This window comes from Haemaphysalis longicornis, unplaced genomic scaffold (genome assembly GCF_048455015.1).
Source record: "Haemaphysalis longicornis isolate Haplotype H1 unplaced genomic scaffold, Haemaphysalis longicornis Haplotype H1 scaffold_6, whole genome shotgun sequence".
In the NCBI taxonomy this organism is placed as follows: Eukaryota; Metazoa; Arthropoda; class Arachnida; order Ixodida; family Ixodidae; genus Haemaphysalis; species Haemaphysalis longicornis.
The window spans coordinates 44,741,077-44,762,857 of NW_027526407.1; the positions used below are offsets into that span (position 1 = coordinate 44,741,077).

The 21,781-nt window shown below is 43.9% G+C and overlaps 1 protein-coding gene across 1 annotated transcript in view; it reads left to right on the forward strand.

Annotated features, from left to right (window-relative positions):
- LOC144142988 (venom metalloproteinase antarease TserMP_A-like) overlaps positions 1–21,781 on the forward strand; it is a 55,054-nt gene that overhangs the window by 24,621 nt on the left and 8,652 nt on the right. The window contains exons 7-12 of the mRNA XM_077674813.1: positions 1,824–1,895; positions 2,790–2,911; positions 9,399–9,551; positions 13,734–13,901; positions 16,524–16,656; positions 20,311–20,439. Of these exons, the coding sequence (XP_077530939.1) occupies positions 1,824–1,895; positions 2,790–2,911; positions 9,399–9,551; positions 13,734–13,901; positions 16,524–16,656; positions 20,311–20,439 (777 nt within the window). The remainder of the gene's footprint in view (positions 1–1,823; positions 1,896–2,789; positions 2,912–9,398; positions 9,552–13,733; positions 13,902–16,523; positions 16,657–20,310; positions 20,440–21,781) is intronic.

The following is a 21,781-nucleotide window of genomic DNA, read 5'->3' on the forward strand; positions in this document are numbered from 1 at the left end:
CAACTCAGCATGAGACAAACACTCCATGGTGGATCTCCCGATGTCTTTTATGCAAGGTTTAAAGAAATTAAAGTCTTTATAATAACTCGGAGACAACATATTTTGCAGCCAGGGTGGTAGGGTAGGCATATTTAATTCCCGCCGCTATGTGACTCTAGTTCTCATCGCTAAGCAAAGAGAACCCATAGTGCTATAATAAGTCTTAGTTTACGAATAGCACATGATAAATTGTGCAATAACGTAACTGGGTTTTAAGCTATCGGCCTCACCACGGCTTTTTTCATTATCTTGGGCGTGCAGGAAGTTGTAAGATAGTTCGACTGCCGTGTCCGTTGCTGCTCCGTTCCTTCCGTTTCACTCATTCCACACATTTTTGTCTTATTGTATTCGAAACCCACAAATAATTTATTTTAACCTTTCTTACCTCACTTCATCGCTCATATCTACCGCTTGGCCGATAATTTGTAGCTTACCTATTACATGGTGGTTTTAGAATTTTGATATACATAAATATCTAGTTGATATCATTGTCTCTGCGGTCATCATACGACATCATTCATGACATGCAAAACGGCGTGCGATGCTCACAAGTCACACGACTTGGGCTTTTTACTTGTGTCCATGAAGGCTAACAGGAGTTGAAATTTTGGTGTGTACTCAAAGTGCAGAAAATGTCTACGAAGCGCAAAGAAGGTATAAAAGAAGATAGAAGCAAACAAGATCAGGGGTGTTATTCTCGTGCTTGTCCGCTTTGAAAACGTTCCTTGTGCGTTCGTTTGGTTTTGACGTACTTCCAGTTGTAGGTGGGCTTTGGATTGACTTTTGCGAAGCTGTTCTTGTAATCACATTTTAAAAGAATAAGCCTATTTTGAGCTATCTTTTATTTATTTATTATTCCGCCAGCGAACCAACAACAAAGCGCCGAAAAATCATCTGCTCTTAATCGTGTGCTCCTAGAAGCCGCCGCTCATAGTTCCGCTAGAGTCTACTAGTACAATCTAGCTTTGCTTTGCTTGCATGGCGTCACATCCGGGTGTTAGCTTTTAGCCAATCAGGGCTTGCTCAAAACGGACACTTTTGAAACAGACACAAAACGGACAAACCACGAGAATACCACCCCAGTTCCCGACTTACAGTTATCTAGCTGTTTATCGTTTAAACACTGAAAGTATTGGAAATATTAAGCTAGTGTTGCCTTTTACTTCCCGAGAAATACTGCTTGTCATAGGTCTAGATGGAATGGTCACCTTTCTTCGTTTACTTCAAGATTTCCCGTCAAGGCTGTTTAATCACCCACAAACGCCTTAAAGGAACATGTTGCTATGTCACGGACAACTGACAAGGCAATCCTGGGTACTGCTTTGCAGGCTTTTTTGGTCCTTCATGTACGCACGGAATGCTTTGGAAGAGGGCTAAACTGGCTCGCGTTGATATGAAGCACGGTCGACTGTACCAAGGCGCCAAGTGCCTGTATAACCGGGGTCACAGTAAAAAAATTCCAGAAAGAGTGGTTTTGGAACGTTTTTACGATCATTTTAATGTTTAAACCTTTATTCTGTACAATATTGATAACATACACTCTGCCTTGAAGCAGCAATGCGCCTAGAGGGATATATTTCATTTGTTTGCGTTCTCTGCGGCATGCATTTTACATTGTCGCCACACCAGGAGTGATTAGAAAAGTCTCCGCCAACTGCTGTAATCATTTTTGAAATTTCTTCTAAAAGATTTCCTCTACGCATAGCTTGCGCTTTGAACAATCGTATCATGTTTACCACTGGGAAATTGTGGCTTCCCTTTTTTAATATTCTTTTACGCTTTAGGTGTGCTTAAGGTATGTGGATATGACCTTACCAAGAATAAGTTTCCAGCTCAACGCTGTAACTGCAAGTCAGGTAATGCTCATCTTCAATGCTGATCTAATTCAACCTGTAAGAACCAATGCATGCTAATTTTTCAGTTGTTAAAAAATCATGTTTATAACATTTGACGCTTTAATCTAGACGATAAAGTATAATGCAATCTTCAGCAACTACAATAAAAAGAACTTTATATACTGACAAAAAGGCAACTTCGCACCTCAAGTAAAATATGTTTCTATCATTCTACTGCGTTTTAAATCCCCACCGCTCTTTTATTGTAAAAGCTTTCAGCTATATCGCCCTTCAGACACCAGAGAAGCATCTCATTGGGTATGTTTAGAAAATCCAAAGGTAACTTCATCAACAAAAAGAGAAAAATATTCGTGTTGATAACTTAGAATGCGGAATAAATGTATTTCTTAGTGCTGTGCTCTTCTGTTAGTTTATGAGAACGTTGGTTCAGATAAGGGTGACACAATTTTGGCCATACAGCACCTCTCGCACTCACACAGTACTGGCGGCAATTTTCAGCTTCTAGTCTCAGGTTGTAGCGTTACTAAGATTTAAATAACTAAACGTAGCAGATGTACAAGCAGTGCAACCCTGTATAAAAAAATACATCAACCGTAAGCAGTTAAAAGCAACCTATAACCGGTACCAGCTGATTTGGTCTACGAAGTGTTGCGCACTAAAACTTGACTATTACCAAGAGTTTATTCATGGTGCCCACAAGCAAAACGTCGAGGTCTCCCACCTATGCAATAAATGTAGAGAAAAGTAAGTTTGCTTGCGACTTTTGAGGGCTTAAAATTCAAATTTCTGTCTATTTTTGCCGATTGAAAAAGACCTCCTTACACGCAATTATATTGCTCCTCATTTCCGGGTTTATGTTTAGAATTTTATGGAAAAATGTAATTTCGCTTACAGGACGACCATTTGATGGGACGAACACATCATGGCTTGGATATCAGTGAGACATTAAAAAAGGTGAAAAAAGCTGCTGAACACACCGATTATTCCCGTTGCGACCTCGTCTTTTTTGTTACGAAGTAAGTCGATTTTTTAAAGATTATGTTGCACAATCCCCGCAGAACCTTTTCAACCCTGTTTTTGACATAGTTCGCTCCTTTAATTAGGAGCTTCTGAGGACACGTGTATCACGGAGCATATTTGAGGATCCTTTTTAAGAATGGATTCGGCTATCCAGCATGTTTGCGTTGGAACCAATCGCTTTGCAGAGATTAGAAGAATATTTCCCTGGCATTTGAGGCACATGATGTGAATTCGTGCTGGTATTTTTAAAAGTGCGACGAATGGCTCTGATTATATAGCAATAACTAGTGGCAATATCGATTCTGTGTGCAGTGGGCGTGTAACCATTATTATTTCAATGCGCCGTAAGGGACAGCTGTAACTAACGGCTACCTTAGTCAGTACGTGAAAATTGACACTCAAATTGCTATGCAAAAATAAAACGTTAGATTATGTGCCTCCGAAGTCCGAAATTTGGCAGAATTTATCAAACAAGCAGTTTTCCACAGGGGCTCTTATAGTGACAAATATTCTTTCAAAGCCTTCCACTCTCCCTAAACTTTACAAAAACGGGAGGTGTTTACTGCGTTGCCACTATTTCTCTATAAACATAACGTATCAAAGACTATTGGAACAACAAAAATGGGCGAAATCACCGCGAAACCTATTCCTCACACGCCTTTCATGACTTTGCCTATTCACGGTGTATAAATGATAACTATGCATGTCCGGTTTTTGGGTTTCACCGCATTGCTCTACGTAATTGCCTATGTTTGTGCTTTTAAAGTGTACATGCATTTAGAACGAAATTTGCATGCTGCCTGCTGTCTTTGCAACCGGAGTAGGCCGGAAATTTTTTCAGGGCACGTAGAAGTAAACAAGGAAGGGATAGCGAAATAAATATGCCGAATGGTAAGCAAATGAAATGGTTCGAATGACTACATGATTTGAGGAGTAATATCGCATTACTAATTCGAGGGCAGTGACAGAAAAACGCAGCTCTACGTCAAACGCTAAGAAATTTATCCTGAAATGGGTGAGTAGTTGAAGGATGCTATGTGCGGTACTTGAGTTTCCTAGTTAAATAGAAGGCTCAGTTATCTTAGACTCAACAAAGAATATTTGGGTCACACACACTACACCGAAATACCCTAAGCTAGTCGTCATGATTGTCAACGTGTGTCTCCTGCAACCTGATCAGCATTTAAACCGATAGTTTTTTACATGTTCATTTATTACACGAATAATTTTCATTAACAGCAGTACCACTGTTTTTTTTTTTTCAGTGAAGATTTTGTCACAGTGACAGAGAACGTGGTGGAGAAGACTGTAACTGGTAAGCTCGAACTTGTAAAATACTGCGAAGGCATAAGTACCTTATTCAGGCGGACGTGACTGATAAATTCCATCGTCTCACCGAAATGTGAAGTCTAACTGCCCAAAATATTGTTGCAGCGCGGTTTCTACGAGGGATGTTGTCTCCCGTGTTCCTAACAGAAACGGATTGGCCAAGCCCGCTGTGCTTTGGTAGAGGGAGACGTTGAGGTGGTGACTGAGCCGGCCGCTTCCCGATCTGTTCGCGTGGCTCTTCCTGGATAACATCACTGTAAATAAATCCATTTCCCAAATCAAGACCGTGTCAAGTGGTAGAGGTGCTGGGTAGCTACCAAGGGCTCTACGGGATTCTTTCTCGTAGCCCAGTGGCTGGGATGGTGCTCAGTAGCTTCGAAAATTGACGCCGTCTTGCGAAAACGTACCGCAGGGCTGTGTAGCGTTGCTATGGTCGGGTGCTGTTACTTGAAGCCATTGGTGGTACACGCAATTGGCAGTAGGCGCCGAATAGGCAGGCGGATCAGCGATGTACGCTTGAACTTGATACCCTAGTAATTCTCTTATAATACGGCGAGCCAAGGCTGCGATATCCTCAGATGGACCAGTGCCCTCGCTAGCACAGCGGAAACGTTTGGATATCTGCCAAATTTGGGACAAATACGCAGAAGCTTGAGAGCCTCAAATGCGCGGCAGTGGTTGGCCACATCTGCTGCAGAAGCTAGGTTTCCTTCGTAATCAAGAAGTTGTACACGTCTTCCATTATATCTTTTAGCAAATGACCACACTTGTCCTCCTCAGACATGGTCGGGTTTTGAAGAGGGCAGAGTTTAAGGACCTCTTGTATGTATGCTGTACAAGTCTCGCGTTGCACCTGGGATCAATGCGCGAGCGTCTGTTCAGCCTTTTTGCGGCGGGAAATGGGGCCGCCAAAACATTTCTTCAGCTCCTCGACGAAGATCGCCCATGTTGTGATCTTTGCTTTATTGTTTTTGAACCAGACCAAAGCTGTTTCCACGAGTTATAACACTACGTAGCCTAGTTGGGCTACTGTGTCCCAATGATTGTATTTGCTGGCCCTTTCGTGGTGGTTAAGCCATTCCTCAACATCTTCGTCATTGTTCCCAGAGATCGAGCGGGGTTCCTTGTGATGCCAGCCGTTGACCGCCCAATAGGGAATAGTTATCACCGTACCGGGGCGTCATGTCAGCCGGGTCCAAAGGCAAGCCGGTGATTCGCCTACTCCGACGCAGAACTCATAATTTCGCTGGGTCCACAGGGTCCAGGACATTCTTACCTCGCACCTTCACCCCGTGACACGGTCTTGTTGCAGAAATGGGTTTATATACAGTGCTGTGATCTAGGAGTAGCCAAGCGAACAGTTGTTGTTGTTGTTGTTCCATTTTTTTTTGTGGCGCATACCCACTTGGGGGATTGGCCAGGATCGGGAGATATATTGGGGCTAATGCGCCCGATTTAGGAGACTAAATTTTGGAGAGAAAAAAATTGTTGATCAGAATAATTGCACAACAAATACAGATCGGGAAGCGGCCGGCACAGTCATCACCTCATCCTCTTCCTCTACCAAACCAAAGCGGGCTAGGCCAATCTCTTTGCGTTAGGAACCCAGGAGACAACATCCCTCGTAGAAACATCGATGTAACAATATTATATCTTGCCGCGTTTGCAGTTAATGGGAATGCGTACGAAGGTAGATGCTCTACATAGAAAGGGGCGATAAGTTTATTATGTGGCGTGACATTAACTGTACATCCGGCTTTGAGGCGTAACGCAGTCATGAGGAGCCAGAACATGATTGACCTGGCTTGGCGTGTTGTGGGTGAGTGCAAAGTATTCCAAACAAAACATTCTGCATCAGTTACGCTACGTATACGGTCGTCGATTTGTCCCCATTAAATGCTACTTTTCTCTTTTTTTCTCCTTATTTATATTGCCCGGTAATTACCTTTAATTAGGGAATTTAAAGTGCGGCGACCATAATTCATTTAAACTTACATCGCCCAGTAAAAGGTAATTTGGGAGTTTTTGCCCGTTTCGTGCGGAATTCCTTACCGCTCAGCTTTTTACCTTTTTCACCCAGCAGCACAGTAGCACTCTTCATTTAAAAATGCCTTTATTGAGTGTCACCATCCTGAAAAAGGCAGACGGGCTATTGGCCAAAAAATACACGCTTTGATTACAACCGAAATCTCAGGTGCGCTTCTGCGAGGAGTTCACGATGTTGGAGGTGAGGTGGTGGCTGCCACGGATAGAAAGGTACTGCTGCCAGCTACGTGCATACGAAACCACCCCACAACTCCGTGAAGCTTATCAGTTTATAGCGCGACATTTTGGCATATTTTTCAGCGTAAAAAACCTCGTGAATGCTAGGAGTAAGCGGAAGACACTTGAAGGGAGTCGTGCGTTGCGCAGTCTGTATCGTACGCATAAACGCCGGCGTGGCTTTTTATCGTTAGGAATTTTAATTCAAAGTAAGGATGTTTTAACCCGCTGAAGCTACACTTGGGGTATTAGGTTCCAAGAGAAGTGCATTCCGGGGTAATTTTGATCACCTTGGTTTTTTAACGTGCACCGAAATTTGGTGACACGGGCGTTTGCGCTTTCCGCCTCCATTGCCTTTAACGTTTTAAGCCTCTCAGAGAAGGCAAAAATGATGCTTTCTTTATTCGATTAAACTTGCGAGCTTAACAGCGCTGACACAAAGACTCTAAATAAATACAAGTGTGCCCTGATTACTAACGAAGGTTGGGCATGCGAATGCTTCACTAAAAGAAACAAAATAGAAACATTTCAACGAAAAGTAGCGCTTTTGTACACGGTTAAAACCCTGACAGGTACTGTGTGAAATAAATTTGACTAAGCAAGAAGGTGCACGGAATGCTTGTTCGAGTTCAGCCCAATGTTACGGTTCTTTATACAGAACTAAATAATTGGAACGTGCAATGACCTTGCATGAGTGGTTAAATTTGCAGGTTTGACCTGTTTTTTTATTTTATATGTTCGTTACTGTTGCTTTGTTGTAAACAAATTTTCACGGGAAAAAGTATGAACATTAACACCGGACTTGGATGTTTACATTTGGCTGAGGGTATATCAACCTATAGTGCAGCATCTCTTTTATTTTAAACGGACGGCGGAATCGAGGGACGGACAGAGATTAGACCGAGAGCCAGGGAGGCAGACCAAAAATTTCCTGTTCGATTAGGCGAAGAAAGACTATTGTCTTCCAAAAATTTGGAAAATTGGGACCGTGACGCCCTGCATTGCCACGAAAATGCAGATTTCGCGGAAGTTGCACCTTCAAGCGTTTTAATAGCACAAATGAAGACAATTGGAGAACAGAATTTTAGAAAACACAAACTCAGAAAAATATAAAAATAGCAAGATTCACGAGCTGTGTAACGCCATGAATTCCCACAAAAATGCAGGTATCGGGGAAGTTCCATGTTTACTCGTCCTAGTGGATTGAATGAAGATAATTTGTCTAACAGAATTTTGAAAAAAAAAAAACACAATAAGGAAAAATTATAAAATTACTGCAACTGGCGAACTCTTTAAAACGCCCTGCATTTCCACAAAAATGCAAATATCGCGGAACTTGCACCTATAATCGTTATAATATTGGAAACGAAATATTAGGTAAAAAGTTTAATAATTAAAAAGCAAAAAAAAAATGTCAAAAATTGCAAAAATTGCAATAATAGCGAACGGTGCAGCGCCCTGCACTTCCACAGAAATGCAGATTTCGTGGCAGCTTCACGTTTAGTGGTTTTTATAGCGTAAATTGAGATGATTGTTAGAGCGGGAATTTTAAATACCAAGAAATAAGAAAAAAAAGAAAAAAATATTGAAATAGCGAACCGTGTAACCCATCTGCACCTGTTGCGCCTCACCCGAGGGCTCGTCCTCGGAGATCAACGAGGCCCCGGCACCAGGTAAGTAGGTCTTTTCCTGCTTCGACCGACCGACGCTCCCGATAAGCCCTAGCGTCGATAGGTGGTCGGTATTTGAGTGTAACACAAATTATAACCCGTTTACAAGGAGCTTGTGCTTGTGCTTAACGATTGCTGAAGTGGACAGGGAGCGCTCTACAAATCCTCATTAAAATCATGTTGGTTTATTTTTAACCGGTTTTATCGATTGTACACTTTTTATAATTGTTGAGTACGAGTTAATTCGTAGCGCTTGGGGTTGAAAAACGACTACCCAGGTGTTTTTTATGTACGTTACTACATGATATGATGACGACGTCGACGACAGGAGAGGCCGATAGCCAGTACCCCCAAGGAGCTTCAACCCTAAAATCCGATTTCACGCCAGTTCCTACTTAAAAACGTATCATAGTTTAAATAAAGATAATTTTTCGAATCGAATTCTGAAAAAGCAATAAATAAGAAAAATACAACAAATAGCGGAAATCGCGAACCGTGCAACGCCCTTTATTTACACAAAACAGAAAAATTGGCATAAGAGCTGTTGACGTTAGAATAGCGTAACGGAAGAATATTTGTCCGAAAGAATTTCAAAAACCCAAAAAATATAGTTGCAAAGAATTCATACTCGAGACAAGCAGCATAAGAGTGCTAAGTAATAGTTGGTAATTCTGGGAATTTCTGCAGTATTTTTCACGAAGAAAGTTTCTTCATCATTACATTCTTGCTCTATGTTCACAACCTCTTTCTCTTCAGCTAAGCTGGTTAGTCCGTTTTTAGTTCCAGATAATTAACATTCAGTGCGAAAATCCTTGGAGCATTTTGATATTTGTGCTTCTTACTCGGTCTTTAAGGACTCACATCGGTAAGTTTGAATGAGCGTAATGCAAGAACACCTGCTACCCAGTCAAATAAAAGTGGTAGTATCATAACTAAGCAATTGAAATTAGAAGAAAGCGCTGCTTAATTAACAGCCCAGTTTCTTTTTTCCCTTTTCTCAAGAAAGATTGCATGCAGAACAAAGTGATCATTGATACCTATGTGGCTTCCTATTTGGTTCCTATATTAAACTTTTACTTCAATATACCTATCTTAGTAAGTATGAGGGGTATAGTGTAGTGCCTAAAATTATTCTCTTAGGAAACTGTTAAAGCTCGCTGTTTGAACCTTATTTATTGCAGCTATGTTTTCTTAGTTTGATGCGTAGATGATAGTTTGCCAGAGCTCGGTTTTTTGATGGGCCAAACTTATTTACTGTTGTTTCAGGCCTTGCCTATGTTGGATCCATATGCGGAGACGGCAAGGTCGGTGTCGGAGAAGACGAGCCGCACAGCTACGATGGAGTGTACACAATGGCGCATGAAATGTGCCATTCGTAAGTTATGATATATGGAATTACAGCAGTCAAAAAAGGCGCCTTGATGGCGACCTGTATTTATAGCTTTATAGAAGGGGATGTATCATAAAATTCGATCGAGGGGATCATTTGTTCTATCAATACGTAGTATTAGATAAAAAAAACTTGGCTGGCGATTACGGTACTCCCTAATGCGATATTTGGGCCCAACTGTTTAGCTGTTTTGACCGTGCAAAATATGTTGAGATAAAGAATTTCAGGCGGGCATATTATCATGGTTAGAGACAACTTGTGTTTGCAGTGCCTGACGAAGCACATGAACCGGTTGCCTCGCTCATTGTTCAGCACTCACTCGGGTTCTGGTTTCGGCTGTGCTGGGCCTCCGCTCTGGCAGCTCGTCTAGCTGCAGCGGCTTACGAAGCGCACGACCAGTTTCTTAACTCGCAGTTCAGCACCAACTCCTGATGTCTGCAGTGCGCTGATGCAGCATACACTCGTGGGTTCTCTCAACGGCAGCAATGGTGAGCCTCTGCGTCGGCGGCGCGAAGTGATCCTCAGGAAGGGACCGGGAACTGCGTCTTATGCGAACGCACGTCATCGTCACGCGCACGCCCCCCTCAAGGTTTTGCCAAGCATCGCACAGTCCAGCGCCTTGTGCGGGCACAGCATACTGCCCCATCCCATCCCCCCCGCACCCTTTCGAAGAAGCGTCTCGCGCCGCCACGGTGAACCGCCCTAGAGCTCTTCACTACTGTATGGTAGAAGGAAGATTAAAACCGTTCACCTAAAGGGGAAACTCTTCCCGCTCTGAAAACAAAGCTATCGGAGATAGACAAAGAAGAAAGGCGCGCTTCTGCACGTTCATGCCCCGGGAGGGTATGCCGCACGGAGCTATCCTCTAACCGAAGTAATGTAAAATATTCATGGCGAAAGTCTGCTTCAACCAAACTGCATCCCGCGAAGAGAACATGTGCTCTACGCAGAAGAAATTGCTATCTCGACCGCTCACGATTTAAAAGGCGGTATTAAAGGCGTGCTCGAGCAAGCCACGGATGGTTTCCAACCACGTACGTTTCCGTGTGATGGAAAATGTTTTCTTGGAGACGTTAGAACTGACCATCATCATCCACCAGACATTTCACCAGAGCTCACCTGAATACACCTAATATTCCGAAGAACTGATTTAACTATGCCTATATGGGGTCTTTCAACCCACCAATACGGCACAGTTACGCATACACTCAAAGGCATCAAACTTACCCCCTCGGTAATGGGTGTGCGACGAGCCTAGCATACCATTGGTACAAACCCTCGTAGTAAACCGGGCTGCGTATTGGAGCTAGGAAGAGTCAGTGAACCCTGCGCAAGACGTACACGCGATGATTAGGCCTCGCGTCTCACGCGACTGCCAGCAGATTGCAAGCGTCAGGCGTCCACAAGAAAGTGGCATAAAATAATCGATGCGCAGCTTTTCAGCTACATAAAACAGCTCACACTACATCCCACAGAATTGTGGCGAGCAGCTGGCCTCCCAGAACGTGGGGCGACGCCCCCCAACATTGCCAGAATTGAATCACGCATTCGTCGGAGCAGTTGCAGCCCGAGAAACATCACACACAGTGCAGACCAGCCCGAGCAGAATCTCGGCAAAACCAGCAGCATGACCGCCTCCATGGCGATTGACGAAGTCGGGAAGCTGCATCCCACGTGACCCGAGTGCCCAATTTTATTTACTGTGCAATTAATGCCGGGAACACTGCGACCAACCAAAGTAAACAGTCGTAGATGAAGAAGGGGAAGGTGCTTGTGATCACGTCTAGCGCTATGAGCAAACATTTATATACAAAAATGGACTGTCAACAGGCCTGCAGACACTCCTGTGGCAGCCACTGTTTCACATTCGCTACTCGAATGATACCTACTCACTAACATATCACAACACCCACGGTATTTGGAAGGACATTAGGTCGCCAAAGAATCAGCGGCAACAAGCGAGTACACGCTACTACCGTACACTGGATCCATCTAACCCGAGCCGATCGAGACGCCGCACTAACTCATCTAGCACACCAATGTGTCGCAAAATCCTCCCACGCAACACGCACAAGAAGCTTACATCATTGGAGGCCCTACTCTGGCGACAGCCACGGACAAGCACACGCTCCACTTTAGAGCACTGCACACGTTACGCATCATTGTCTATCTACCTATCATGTAGCAAAAACCCTCGGCTTAAGCAAATGCTGACTGTGGTGGTATTGGTGGCTAGACCTGGGAATTCGCATTGAAGCAACGAGATAGGCGTTTGAGAAACTCTATGACGACGGAAACAAACATTTATTTCGATGACACGAGTTAACTATATAAAAGACATTTACCAACAGTATGCTATAGCAGTTTCTATTGAAAAGGAAACAAAGTTTGGCAAACTCGGAAAACCCAGAGTTCAAGTACAGTTCACAATCAAATCGGTAATAAAATAAATGTCTAGTAGAAGAAAACAAAAGAAACGGAGCCAAATGTCCTCGATGCGGCATCTGCTGGTCGCTCGTCACGGCAAACCAACGTCGCACAGTCCTTGCGGGCGATTCTAATGCACGTTTGACGAGAAAGCAGTAGATGCTGGAGCTGCAGCCTGGCTCGGGGACACCACGTCACTCCGTCGATGCCGGCGGTTCACTGCGGGGCCGTCCAGCAGCAGGTAGATTAGTGCAGCGTATTGTCGGGCTAGTTGGTACTGTATTTTTTAATGGTGAATAAACTGGGCCCATCCTGTCCCTTTCTTATTGTCTTGTCTCTCCCGCGCAGTTTCCCCCCTTTAAAACAGCAGATAGGTGTTGCTAGCTCTGTAATCTGGATGGGGTTCTGGGCGTCCTCCACGACGGCTTCGGTGGACCACGGCTACCGTGTCTTGTGGGTAGCCCTAATAACCGTGTTCTTCTGAATCATCCACTACGTATACCAGACACACTCTCCTCTTTCTCCACTTCCTCAGTCACTCCAATGCCTAGCTTTCTTGCTTTCTTCCTTGAGGTAGCACAGATCCAGCACATATCCACAAAAGGCGATTGTCCACGGTCCGGCGAGTCATCATCATCAACTTCATCGTCATCGAAGCCTTTTCCGACGCACACATCATCCTCAGAATGTCGCCTCATCACACTGACAAAGAAGAAGAGGAAAGAAAAGAAGAACTTTATTTTGAGCTTGGTGATTGATAAGAAGTATAATGAACTGATCTAGTGCTTTAATTTCGAGTATTCATAATATAAGGATGTTTTCAATCCCGACACTTACTTAATTAGTATAGAGAACCAGAATTTGATTAACAATGTTCTTTTGTGAAACTTCGTTGAAAAATTTAATAATCCTGTTCCATGCACGACCCATTCGTCGTGCCCTTCGAAAGTCAATTACCGAAGCCTACGGTTTTTTAAGAGAAATGGTTAGAAGTTTGATGCTCTTAAACTTTCATTCCGACGGAAAACACTGGCATTGAGGTAGAGTAAAAGCTCGTGAATTCGATCTCGGTTAATTTGAACTTCCATTTAATTCGAACTCATGCCCCGGTATTTGCACAGCTCTGCATATATTAATGGGGGAAACTCACGATAATTCGAAGGCCTGGGTATTCAGAACTGTTAACTCGAACTATGATACCCTGGTTTCTATCTCTCCTGGCAGAAGAAGTCGACCCAGAGTGTTGCAAATCCAAATCAAACCGAAATTACTGTATATGCAAAACAACCAAACGGAAAAACAACAGCATGAAACGCGCTACGCTCCTGCAACAGCTTATTTAGCGTCTACAGAGGGCGCCACACCAGCGGCGGCAGTGCTCCGGCGCGCGCCATTATTATTTACAAAGCATGTTTTACGAAATCACCTGCCAGAAACGTGTAGTAGCGCCTTATTCGCGATAACGAGTCGTCCAGAGGTGGCTTCGCTGTGTTCTGCCCGTGCAGTGTGGCGCAATTTGCATTCATTCTAGGGCCCGCCCTTTAATTCGAACTCCGCTTAATTCGAACAACATTATGGTCCCCTTCGATTTCGAATTAACGAGCTTTTACGGTATTTTATTTTACGGTAAAGTATGCTTATGTTAGGAAAAACTTGAACTTCTGGACAAACCTTCATTACATATGTGCTACATAACTTGCGATGAATATTGTAGAAAGTTCTGCTCATGCTATCTTGCAGGCTTGGAGCGACTCATGATGGCAACGAACCTATTCCCTACATCCCTGGTCACCCCGGCGCGAAGATGTGTCCATGGAAGGAGGGATATTTGATGAGCTATGAGGATGGAGGAGTCAAAAAGTATACGCTTTCGCAGTGTTCGATAAGCCAACTACGGGTCTTCATCAAGTGCGTAAAATATTTTTTCTAAATTGCTATATTAATCTTTCATTTTTCTGAAAGATAGAATTAAGGTAACTGATTAGAGAATTTAGAAAAAAAATTCGGCTTGCCTAAACTACAGTAATTTCAACATGTTTACTTAACGCGTGGTTAAATTTTTTTGCTTGATTCTTCGGTCCCTCCTAATAGGTGGTGCAAGTTCAATTCGTACATCATGCGCGCCAGCCTTGCGAGAAGCAAGCGCTGATTGATTGATTGTTTGATTTATTGATTGACTGTAAAGGCTTTGAGGCGCCGACGCAATGTAGGCGCGCCGTAGTGGAGGGCTCCGGAATGAATTCCACTACCTGGGTATCTCTAACGTGTGCCGAAATCTCGAACACACAGCCGTTTTTGCTTTTCGCCTGCATCAGGAAAGCGGCCGCTGCGGCCGGGAATCGAACCCGCGTACTTGTGCGCAAGAAATACGCGCATTTCAGCTGTAAAGCGTTTTATAAATGTGCAAAACACACTTTTTCTAAAGTTCTCGCACTCGCATGCCTCTTGGTTCTTGTAGTTCTTGACGTACATGCTTGAAATCCTGAAATAAAAGGCCGAAATGAGTTTAAATTCATTGCTTCAGAGATTCTCCACAGAGTCATGTCCACGACTCTCCGGAGCTCTTTATGGTAATCTGTCCAACCGGCAGCAGTTGGAAGGAAGCTACTTGAAGATTTCCTTGTAATAATCGAAGCTCCATTCACTAAAGACAAAGATGGCTGAAACGGGAATAGCGTCATTAAAATGCTACATTAAAACACGGCTATCGAAGTCCAAAATCAAAACTGCTTCTATTATTTCAGAATGCCGCATTCGGAAAGACGTCGGCTTCATAACGCGAAGGACCCGTGTTTTATTCCGACCACGGGAGAGAGAGAGAGAGAGAGAAGCACTTTATTAAAGAAGACCTCTAAGCGAGGGAGGTGGCAGGCAGCCGGAGCTGTGCGACGACCTTCGTAGCCCGGGCTATGATCTTCTGTTTCTCCGGGTCAGAGCAGCTCAGCGCTGCCTCCCAGAGCCCCGAGGAATTTATTTGAGGGAGGGGATGATATAGACAGGCCCACATGTGATGTTGCACCGTGGTCTTGTCTCCGCATAGTGGGTACAAGGGAGAGGGATAAACTGAGGGGTGTATGTGATGGAGGAGGGCCCTATTAGGAAGGGATTCGGTCTGTGCGAGCCTCCGTAGTCTTTCTTCCGTGTACGTCAGTGAGGGGTGGGCCGGTGGGTATTTGAGGCGAGAGATGCGGTAATGACTAGCTATTTCGTTGTAGCTCAATAGGCTATCTCGGGCTGATCTGGCTCCATGAGACGCTACGGAGGTGGCGCACGCCATGGGAGGTGAGTGCTCGGGCTGTCGTGTGTGCCACCTCGTTACCCCAAAGCCCAGTGTGATCAAGAGTCCAAATCAGCTCAACTAGGGCAGCAGGTGGGTTTTTGAGGAGACGTTTTAGGGTCTGGGGTGAGGTAGTAGCCGCAGCATAATTTCTAATGGCCGTTTTCGAATCAGAAAATATGATTGAGGGTGGTGGCCGACTTGCAAGGGCTACTGCGGTTGCCGCCTCTTCCGCCGTGACCGGTTCTGCCGTGCGGATCGGGAGAGAAGTGAGTGGCGGATTGTTTGGGGCGTTGATGACTGCTATAGAGAAGGCATTGCGGTGCCGATATTCAGCTGCATCGACATACACTGTGTCTGGGCGTATCGGGTACTTTTCAGCAAGCTTTGTGGCCCTGTGCATTCTGCGGCCCTGGTGTGCATCAGGGTAGGAAATTCACGCTGGCATCAAAATCCGTCTCCTCCTTCGAAATATGCACCCCGACCACGGGAAGCATTTTTTCTTGATGCGCTTGATGTGCCTCCGCTTATAATCATCGCACTGGGAATCCCATTGTGTAAAGTTGGCTTTCCTGAAGAGAGTTTTGGCATGACATCTATCGCCAATTCGGTAGCACCAAAAGTTTCGCTTCAAAATCGCTTCTCGGAAACGGAAGATAGAACAGTACTAAACTATGGTGATCGTGACGGTGATAAAAAGCTGAGAAAATTGTTCCTAGTAAATGAGTAGGATAGGGAACGTTTTTAACACAGGCCGACAAAGATATCACACGTGTCTAAAACCTTTAGTGATTTAAAGTTTGTTTGAGACTGGGCCTTTGTGTATACGGAAATAGTATACGGAAATCTGTTTCTCGTAGTTCTCCTATCCTACCTTCTGAATGTTAAGTTTTCTGGGGTTAAAAAAATACTCCCAGTGAATTGTTTATTAACAATTCACTGGGAGTATTTTTTTAACCCCAGAAAACTTAACATTCAGAAGGTAGGATAGGAGAAAGTGGCCATGGTTCGTGCATATATCTTACGATTTCGTTTACACCCTTAACCTTGTTGTGGTGAAGCCTCAAACTTCGTTGGAATAAACAAAAATTGAAGTCCACAACAAGAAACACTCAGGTCTTTAGTACTTCGGGAAAAACTTTTTACTCACCGCTTGCCGAAACAGGGCTAAATTAACCCCAGTAGCACATGCTAGTGCAGCTGTTTTAAATAATTACCAACCTTTTATCAAATGCCAAATTCCTTATTCGCAGGACACTGTCAAACACGTGCATTCAGGTGATGTTCCAAACATCGTATAGGAGTGAAAAATATCCTGGCCAAACTATTACTGCCGATAAATTCTGCGAGATCATGCACCCAAAAACTGAAGTCATGGCATACAACGTGAGTTGTGCTTTTTTTCCCTCTGGAAACTATTTCAGACGCTTTGATCGTATACCTCTACCCGTAAAGTGTTCGCGTTTTTAGTTTATTGGCTGATGAAATAAAACGAAATGTAGTGGGCTTACTGCTTAACCTACAACAACAGAGCTGTTTAAGCTTAAGCTCTGTCCGTGCGGTTAGGTAACATAAAACTACCATCCCTACCATCATCAGCGAAGTGTAGAGACGGGGAAACGGTTAGACAAAGAAGCGCGAAAGAAAGTGGCAGAAAGGCAAGGAGCCCACGAGCAGGTTTTTGGAGTGCGCGCCCCAAGAAAAAGAAGAGGTTAAGGAGATCCCGGGAATCAAACCCCGGAATTTCACTCACTGAAACCGGGAACCTAACCACTGAGTGAGGCCAACGGCCCGAGTTGTACGGGGTCATCAGCGGCGCGGTACAATAACATGTGCCGCCCATTGGAAAGAAAAAAAAAGTCGTGTCGCATAGTAATTTAGATAGTAATTCGCGTGTGTTAGATAGTAAATTACACAATTATTTCAGCCGGGGTTAATTTCGCAGCGGAAAAAAATTAACACACCCAACTAGTTCAAGTGACCATAAAGGGTGCAAGCCATTCCATCTTGCCTTCCTAGGCAACTTCATTCCGAGATGGGAAGGCAAATACACAAAAGTGTTTGGGAGGTTGCAAATAAATAATAAAAATCCGGGGTCATCTCCACTCAAGTTAAACCAGTGGAGGGGCGAAGCGTCTAGTGTATAAGTGTATTCTTGGCGCCTCGGCGTTTTTTGCTCACGGAGATTTATCCGTTGGGGGGTAGGGTTATATACAGCTTCTCTGTAAAAGTCTCCTGTCTTTTAAGCCCGAAGCGTTCTAGCGGGAGGCATTGTGAAACGAGCGTTCCGGTGTGTTCTTTTATTTAGTACGTGTTTTTGTTCACAGAGATGAAATGTTATAGCGCGAGGCTTTGTGATATGAGTTTCCCGGTGTGTTGTTTTATTACGCGTGATGCTCTAGCGCGAGGCATTGGAGAACGCATGTCTTGGTGTTTTACTACCCTGCCTACATGTCACAACGACGACAGGAGACGCCGACATCCCGAGCCCCTAAGGGGCTTCACCCGTAAACGGACGAATAAAGCGCTAATCTACCCTCCCCCTATTAAGCATAATAAAAATCCACGAAAAGACCGTTTCCACATGAAACACAAAATAAATCCGAGGGGAAAATTGTCCCCGTGGTCGAAATCGAACCTGAGTTCCTCACGTTATGAAACCGGTGTTTATATAAATGCTGAATAGTCACTTTTGTTTCTTTATTGCCTGTTTACGTATCAAAGAAAACACACGCGGAACTGTTCATTCATAAAAAAACACACCAGCCCGGCTTAGTAAGCCGACGATGGTGCTTTAGTGTGCTTTCAATGTCAATAGCTATTCGAAAATGGACACCCACTCATGTTCCACCTCACGCACCTAAAGATTTCTTGATTCATCACGATATTTACCGGGCCGACGCTAATCTCGTGATTAGGCATGCCGTAGTGGAGGGCTCTGGATTAATTTTGGCCACCTGGGGATCTTTAACGCCCGCAGAAATCTCCAACACACGGGCGTTTTCGCTTTTCACCTCCATCAGAAAAGCGTCTACAGCGGCCGGGGATCGAACCCGCGTCCTCGGGCTCCGCAACACAAAGCCTCAGCAACTCAGCCACCGCGGCGAGTAGTTCATCAATTTCTATGAAAATACGTATCTAATCCTTAAAAATAGTCCGGTGTTACTCTTTCATAAACAACACTGTTTATTATGGCCAATCTCTCCCGCCATATGCTGTGTAGAAATTGCAGCTTGGCGGTGTCATACAGGTTCCCGTTCTCATTTTCTGCAGAGAGGAACCGTTTATATTGAGGATCCAGCCGCAATTGTTTTTATTTGTTCTTTGAAAATATCCCCAGAAGCCCAGCCCCCAACAGCCTGTTAAGACGTGTTCAACCACCTCCAGTTTTTTTGCAGCCAAAGCAACCTGCTCCCCATGGGACCAGCATATGTTACTTCTCCATCAATATGTTAACCTCGAGTGTGCCCGTTTGCATTTTAACAAAGAAGGGTTTCATTCCGCATGGAAGAAACATAGTACTTATCTTTTTGAAATGTTGTGCTCAATCTCCAGGGTGTAAATATTGATGTACAAAGGCACACTTCAACTATCATAATTTTGTGCAGCATTTTCCTCGTGACTGCACGAAAATAGCAAAAAGAAAGCCATTCACTGAGGAAAAAAATGTCAAGACAACTTCCTTATAATAGCCGTGTACTCCACCACGATAATAATTGGTGGTTGGTGGAATCCAAACCCCATGACTTCCACAATACGCGTGGGTTCGGATACCAACCAGTGGGCATGTTTTTTTTCAATTTTCTTTCTTTCTTAACAAATACTGTATCTGTTTCAGTGTTAATAAAAAGATCTTCCACATTTTCCCTTTTGATTTCCTTGGTTTTCGTTACTGCCAACCTGTATTTCCATCTTAACACAACGAGCCCCTCATTTGCCATTCTGATTCATTATACACATGTCGAGGGTCTCTGTTCTAGCAGTCTTGGTGCCATAGTTAGCTTAAGGGGGTTCAACGAAGGTAGACTGCTTTCGACATGTCGTAGACGCTCGGGTCAGAGCCCGGGGTTAATAAGAAGGTCTCCTTCTCTCCGAGTAGTCAGAGTGAAGCTGGCCACCACCCCCAAGCACAGGAAACAATAGCCCTAACATAAATACCCGAGAAAGTTGAGGGGAGCACAGCCCCGCCAGTAGCGTAGTGGTCATCGCATCAGACGCTGATTCTGGAGATCATGGGCTTGGATCCCACTGAGGGCTCATGTTTATTTCCACATTATTCTTTCTTTCAGAAAACTGTGTCTGTTTCAGCGATGACAAAATCACTTTCCACGGTTCGCCGTTTGATTTCCTTGGCGTTCTTGACTGGTACCCCTATTTCTCTCTCTCTCTCTCTCTCTCTCTCTCTCTCTCTCTCTCTCTCTCTATATATATATATATATATATATATATATATATATATATATATATATATATATATATATATATATATATATATATATAATTGTTACTAAATACTTAGCCACACAAATAGTACTGTCAGGTATACATTTACACGTATGCAGAAGTATCGCAGTATCGCATTGTTTCTTGGGATTATTTCTTTGCCCGCAAATATTAAGAATGACCAGGACACGTAAGTACCCTTTGTGATGTTATTTTGCATTACTGTCCAGTCGCAGTAAGCGCACATGTTGCCTCATTACAATTACCATGAATCCATCTTCAACAGCTCTCACTGGGGGTGCGAAAACAGAATGTCTTGATTGTGTGTCCATTTTGTTGCTGAAGGCAGCAGAGCCTGATAGGAGCTAAACGCCATATAAATGACCGATGAAAGCCGCCGTAAACATTATATACATACCATCCGCACATTTAAAATTAAGGTCACCAGAAATGCGGATTGCCTTGCCCGTGGAACCGGGTTATACCCGGTTCCACTGTTATAACCGGGTATATCCCGGTTCCCGGGTTATACCCGGGTTATACTGTGTTTTAATGTATCTTTCGCTCCCCAACGTTGTTCTTTCTATACCTTTACAGCGAAATGATCAGGCGTATCAGCAGTGCAAACTGGAATGTTGCTGGGTAACTGGCGTGACCGAGTACCAACGTAAATACCTCTGTAGACAGTATTCTATGCCTGAAGCAATGAAATGCGGGTCGCACATGGTAAGCCAATCGAATTTCTTGTTTTACGGTTTAATTGGTTTAATTTTTTTATCATTTTAGGTGCATAAGATTAGCGGTGCACTGTAGCAGAAAAGCGCTGAGCACCACCCTTCCTGTGTTTTTTTTTCCTGTTTTGTAGTTCTGACATGGTGGTCGGAGCAGGTCCTGGCACCTAATTCGGAAAATTGTGTCTTCCGAAATAACCAGCAAGCGCTTCACTCTGATTGCACGTATCGTATCGGATAAAGCGTCTTTTATCTTTCACAGTGCTTGGAGTTTGCCCATTTTTATGTTAGTAGGTCCACCAACGAAGTATTCTCAGCACCCTTAATATGAAAACCATATCTGCCAATCAAGTTCTTGACACAGCGTTAGCGCGTTTGACTGAACGCATTCAGGACGCGTATCGAAGCAGTGCAGTGATCAGTGCGGTGCCGCTCAACCTCCGGCACAGCACTGCCCCTGACATAAGGTCGGGCACGCTCAAATACAATAAGACTTTTATTAACGATAGCTAATGACAGATTTATTTTAACTGTTAGAATGTTTGCCACAAGCTGAGGCACCCTATCATTGTCGTAGTAGGATGTCGCTTTAAGCTGGTGCGGGTTCCTATAAAGAAAAAAAGAGGACAGGAAAAAAGGGAAAAGGCAACAAACTGCAAGAATAAACGAAAAAAAAAACGTACATACCAGCTGAAGTTAAGAAAAAAAATCTGAATAAAAAAATCAGATCTTCGTGCTTTGCAAGATGTGACTATGTGGTTTTTATTTAGTCGCATTTGTCGGATCGTCGTGGTTAAAGCCGAAGCCAAGGCTGTTCTTAGTGCGTAGCTCGGCACTGAGAAACATGTCAGCACTATTTCTTCCGTAATAGCAATCGTTAGCTAAACCGTTTATAACCCATCCTTCCCCCTGACATCGAATATTTTGAGGGCTGTGTTCCCTTCGACATCCCTCGAGTACTCCAGTGCTAAGGGTACAGCCGGTCACTTCTGAAATACAAGGAAGAAATATCCGTGAACTTGGGCAAAGCGTCGAGCTAAACGAAGCCACCGCTGATAAGAGACGTCGGAGCGGCTAAATATTGATTTCGGAAGAGTGGGAAGCAATGATCTGTAAATGTGTGAAGCCACACCATATAGTCCACACTGGCGTTTCGCATTAAACCTAATTACATACCGATAAAAACTTGCATGTATTTTTGCTACCTTTAAAGACCTATTAGTATAGGAAATTTGGCAACTTGGTAACTGCACAGAGATAAAAAGTTGTGTACGAAACCACTTCACACTGTGATTACATTCTGTTAATATTTCTCTGTCTTTTCGCTACTAAAAATT